The 4,550-nt window shown below is 40.9% G+C and overlaps 1 protein-coding gene across 3 annotated transcripts in view; it reads right to left on the minus strand.

Moving 5' to 3' along the window:
- Positions 1–4,550, minus strand: part of LOC111494500 (kinase suppressor of Ras A-like) — a 5,311-nt gene continuing 761 nt past the window's right edge. The window contains exons 2-14 of one of the 3 annotated variants that reach the window (XM_023144441.1): positions 3,727–4,174; positions 3,140–3,554; positions 2,405–3,065; positions 2,219–2,259; positions 2,030–2,098; positions 1,828–1,928; positions 1,649–1,727; positions 1,348–1,446; positions 1,204–1,272; positions 1,044–1,093; positions 871–952; positions 686–780; positions 1–496 (exon numbers count right to left, since the gene is read on the minus strand). In XM_023144441.1, coding sequence (XP_023000209.1) covers positions 370–496; positions 686–780; positions 871–952; positions 1,044–1,093; positions 1,204–1,272; positions 1,348–1,446; positions 1,649–1,727; positions 1,828–1,928; positions 2,030–2,098; positions 2,219–2,259; positions 2,405–3,065; positions 3,140–3,554; positions 3,727–4,112 — 2,274 coding nt within the window. In that variant the 5' untranslated portion in view covers positions 4,113–4,174 and the 3' untranslated portion in view covers positions 1–369. Of the gene's footprint in view, positions 497–685; positions 790–870; positions 953–1,043; positions 1,094–1,203; positions 1,273–1,347; positions 1,447–1,648; positions 1,728–1,827; positions 1,929–2,029; positions 2,099–2,218; positions 2,260–2,404; positions 3,066–3,139; positions 3,555–3,726; positions 4,520–4,550 lie in introns of those variants that run through there. The other 2 variants (XM_023144440.1, XM_023144442.1) reach the window with 2 other exon arrangements.

Consider the following 4,550-nt stretch of genomic DNA (forward strand, 5'->3'; position numbering starts at 1 on the left):
GAAAAGAAAAGAATTGTGGCAGTTTGTGTTTTCAATCTTTGTACAACTTTTTGTTTAGTGGTCTGGAACTCATTTACACCAAGTGGGTGACATTTTAACATATTCCCAATCAAAACAACACTACCTACCCGACAACAAAAACTCTCTTCCTCCCAAAAAAAAAAAAAAAAAAAAAATGTTTTTTTTCTTTTATATATAAAATTATTATTATGATACTTTACTTTATAAAAGAAGGGGAAGAAAAAGAGACACTGCACTCTGAGAAGTCTTTTTGGTTTCTCCAATGGCAAACCATACATTACCATAATGGGAGGGGAAGTCCTTTAAACTATCAACCACATAGAACTTTTTTAAGGCTCTTTTGGGGTTTTATGTTTCCTTTTGAGGGTTATTATCTCCACCAAAACGAGCTGCCTGTAATTGACTTGCAAACTTCCTCTGCACCTCTCTCAACCTTTCTATCAGACCCTGGAATGATGGCCTGTTTGCAGGTTCGCTGTTGTTCACACATAACAAACAAACGCCAAACTGCGTGTGAACTCGTTTGATAATCATTTTGTTTTTTTTTTCATCGAAAAACAACTTAGTTTAGTAATAATTCATATAACGCCAGTGAATTAAGAAACCATAAGGGAGTAAGTAAAGAAACGATAAAAAAAAAAAGAAAAAACAAACTTGTGTGTACCTGTGCCAGCAGCTTTCAATTATAGAAGCCCATAGAGGATCCACGTCTTTGGGGATTTCAAGTCGTTGGTTCATGAATCCAACAGCACCAATTACCTACGTATTCTGAGAATTGTCAAAAAGATATGCAATGCCATAACATGAATAATGCAAATCTGGTTATACTTTATGAAAATAAATTAGCACCTGCATTGAATTGAGATTTTCCCAAGGGATCTTCTCGGTTGCAAGCTCCCATAATATCACTCCAAAACTATATATGTCCGACCTGTATATTCCAATCACAATCAAAGTCATTTGCCTTTGAGTCTCATAATTCAGAATACAGAGAAGCGCTACCCACAATGGAAACAACATACTTCTCATCTGAGGGCTCATTGCGAAGAACTTCAGGTGCCATCCATTGAGGCTACAGCAACGAAAATGGTATGGGGAATTAATGTTTGCATCACAAACCAGAGATTCTAGAATCGAATGCCCAATGCAAGCAACTAGCAAACAACAAAATGCCAGGATTACCGTGCCCTTTCCCGTCTTCGTAGTTAGATAAGTCTCGTGCTTAAGTCGAGATAAACCAAAATCTCCAACCTGCAGGAGTGATAAAAAAATTGGTATTATGTACATCGATTCAAACAAGTAGATTAGTAGGAAACAACAGCATACCTTTACAGTCCAATTTCTATCAATTAACAGGTTCGACGATTTCAAATCTCGGTGAATAATAGGCGGATTGCAATGATGAAGATAGTTCATGCCACGTGCCTATTAAAAGAACAATATATGCAAACGATGAAATAGCATGAAATGACTAAAGATTCTTAAGAAATTGTTTGTCAATAATTAGATGAATTCATAAAGTTAGCAATATGGAAAGCTTAAAGAACATGGCGAGAAGATATTTTTCAATGCAGAATCACTCATTATGCTAGGAAAGGTTCAAAGCAAAATGTCTGGAGATACTCACAATGTCCAAAGCCATATGAACACGGCGTCTCCAATCTAATTTGCCTGCGTTCCTCTGTAGTAAACGAAACAAACTTCCACTGTTTTTTATCGGTACCAGACATTTCAATCAGCCTATGGAGAATGCTTCGGAAACATAAATCAAAAATGTTAAACCAAGAATGGTAGTGGAGAACGAACCGTGGAAGGAATTCCGTGACTATGCAAAGACGCTGAGGTGAAGTCACAACTCCCATAAAGAGAAGAATATTCGGGTGTCGGAGTTTTTTCATCAGGGATACCTTCATAAAGTGGAAGTTAGCTCTAAGAATAGACATTTTATTGCCCGCAGGCAGACCATGGCAGAGAAGTTGGTTAGATCTAAAGAGAGAAGCTTGCATACCTCCTGTCTGAAGGAGAGAATCACATCATCTGAATACTCTTGTTTGGAGAACACTTTAACGGCAACGTCCTGCAAGAACAGTTCAAATCGACTTTCAAAAATCGATATTACAAAAGTTCCTAATGAATCTGATAGTCCCAGATGACACAACACCACAATTGAAGCAATTGAAAGGATAAGCGAACATACTGATCCATACCACAGCGCATGATAGACAGTTCCACAAGAACCTGCAGAGATGAAGGCAAGTCATGCATTAAAATCTGAATTTCGGACGAATAGTTTTACGAGTTCCTGAATTGTATCCCAAAGGTAAAGCTGAAACAAAATGGTGTATGCATACACAACCCAATCACTCCAAAGACCATCACATACCTTGCCCTATTTGCTCCCCAATAGTAAGGTCTTCCCACAAGATTTCAAAATCCAAGCAGTCTGTTTCCGAGTCGACCTTGTTGACGGCACTACTACTGGTACTTCCACAGCTACTCGCACTGCTTGTGCTGTTAACATTGAACGATGACCAGGATCCCGAGGCCTCGTTATTGGCTGCTCGATGACCGTCGTTTTGCTGCATTTCTGGTCTCCCAGATGAGGAGCAACTCTTATGATTTGCTGGTTCAGCTTCTTGATCATTTTGTAACCAAGGCCAGACAAAACGGGCTGCCCTTGCTTCAGATTCTCCTTCCTGCTCGGTCCCTTTCCACGGCCACGATAAGCCCTTCTTAGCAATCCACTCTTCTGCTTTTGAGGATAGCATCTTCTGAATGGTAGGCTTTCCTTTAACCTCATCGTCATGATTCCTGACCTGTTTGCCAGATAATTTCTCTTCAACCTGGGAAAACTCACCATGCGTCGTGGAATCTCCACGAGGTGTGCTAGCTCCACTTGAATTTGCGTCGTCCCGACGGTCACGAAGAGTTGCATCTGGAAAGCCATGATCAGAGTGATAACCATCTCCGCTTCCACCTTCACGATCCAAGCTGTTTTCTCTGGTTCGAATTTTGGACTTGACTTTGTTGCTTACCTTTGATGCCTGTCTCAGAGTTGCAAACTATCAAGATGCGCACACAACAACAAATCACAGAAAAATGGAACCAAAAGACTAACCAAGTTTGATAACTTTGAAGCAATTGCTACTTGCAGAGGCTGTTGAGGATCAAGACCAAGTTTAGTTGAAACCGTGCTTCTTGATCGGACAATACTTGAATCTGCATCCTGCTGTTTAGAACCTGCTGCTAAAGGAATCTTCAACTCTTGAAATGGCCGTGAGTCGCTCGAAATACAGATGATCCCGACCAAGACACCATCATCGTAGAAGGGAGTGTCGGAGGCAACAACTATAAACTTCTGCCCCATCTTGTTCTTCACAGGGAAGTGACCAGTCCAATGCTTGCCCGCTATAACACGATGAATTACATCATTTGCAAAGGCAAAGTCCTCAGAGTCTACTAGAAGCGCAATGCCATCCTGGCCGAGAGCCTCCGCCGCAGAATATCCATACACGATTTCAGCAGCTCGGTTCCTACATAGATTAATATTATGAAAAATCACTTACCAAAGAAAATTACAAAGAGCGTTGTAAAAAAGCAAGAAAACGAAGCAATATCCAGGAAGCTATCGAATGAATCATCAATCTAATCTAAAAACGGAAAGAATTGTCACGAGAAGATAGTCAACGGAAAGGGGCAGCGCACCAGTAAATTATGCGATAGTTTAGGTCTAAAATATGAACAGACTGTCCCATTGACTGCAAGATATTGAGATACTGTTTGTTGGTGAATTTAACGGCGGCGGGGCCAGAGCCGCCGCTGGTTCCGACTCCGGCGGCGGCATTCGAGGGTTCACAAGTCCTACTCTCCCTCTGAAGTGGAGAAGAATGCCGAAACGAGGAAGAGCCTTTCTTCCACGCCGCCGCGGCGCTGTCTGAACCTCCAGCAGCGCCACCTCTCCTCTGAGCCGCAGCAAATCTAGAGCGCTGAGGCGATATCGATTGAGAACGCTGATGGTGATGATGATGATACTGGATTTGGTGGTCAGAGTTCGAGTCAGCGGAAGTTCCAGAGAGAAGAAATTTGGACATTTCCTTCTTGAGATGGGCTTGACCCTCCTCCAGCTCTTGGATCTTCCTCAGAAGCTCCTCTGCTGGTGGAGTTCCCATAAAAACCAACAACAACGGATCAATACAACAACAACACTCCCACCGCGTATTCTTGGAGATCAAAACGAAAACAACAGCAACAAAAAGCAATGTTCAAAGAAACAAAACACAGAAACTAGAACGAATAATGCTCCCTATTGCAGTTGCAAAGCCCTGCACCAGATTCAAACTACTCCTTCCCCTTCAGTCTACCTTTGATCTTTCAAATCTCTTCCTTGTTCAAAAATGAGCATGAACAAGCACAAGCCGAAATTGATAGCACAAAGATAAAGAGATTTCAGTCTGTACCGAGACAAAAAAAAAAAAAAAAAAAAAAAAAAAAAAAAAAAAAAAAAAAAAAAAAAAAAAAAAAAAAAAAAA

The sequence above is a fragment of the Cucurbita maxima genome, unplaced genomic scaffold (assembly GCF_002738345.1).
Source record: "Cucurbita maxima cultivar Rimu unplaced genomic scaffold, Cmax_1.0 Cma_Scf00020, whole genome shotgun sequence".
Lineage (NCBI taxonomy): Eukaryota > Viridiplantae > Streptophyta > Magnoliopsida > Cucurbitales > Cucurbitaceae > Cucurbita > Cucurbita maxima.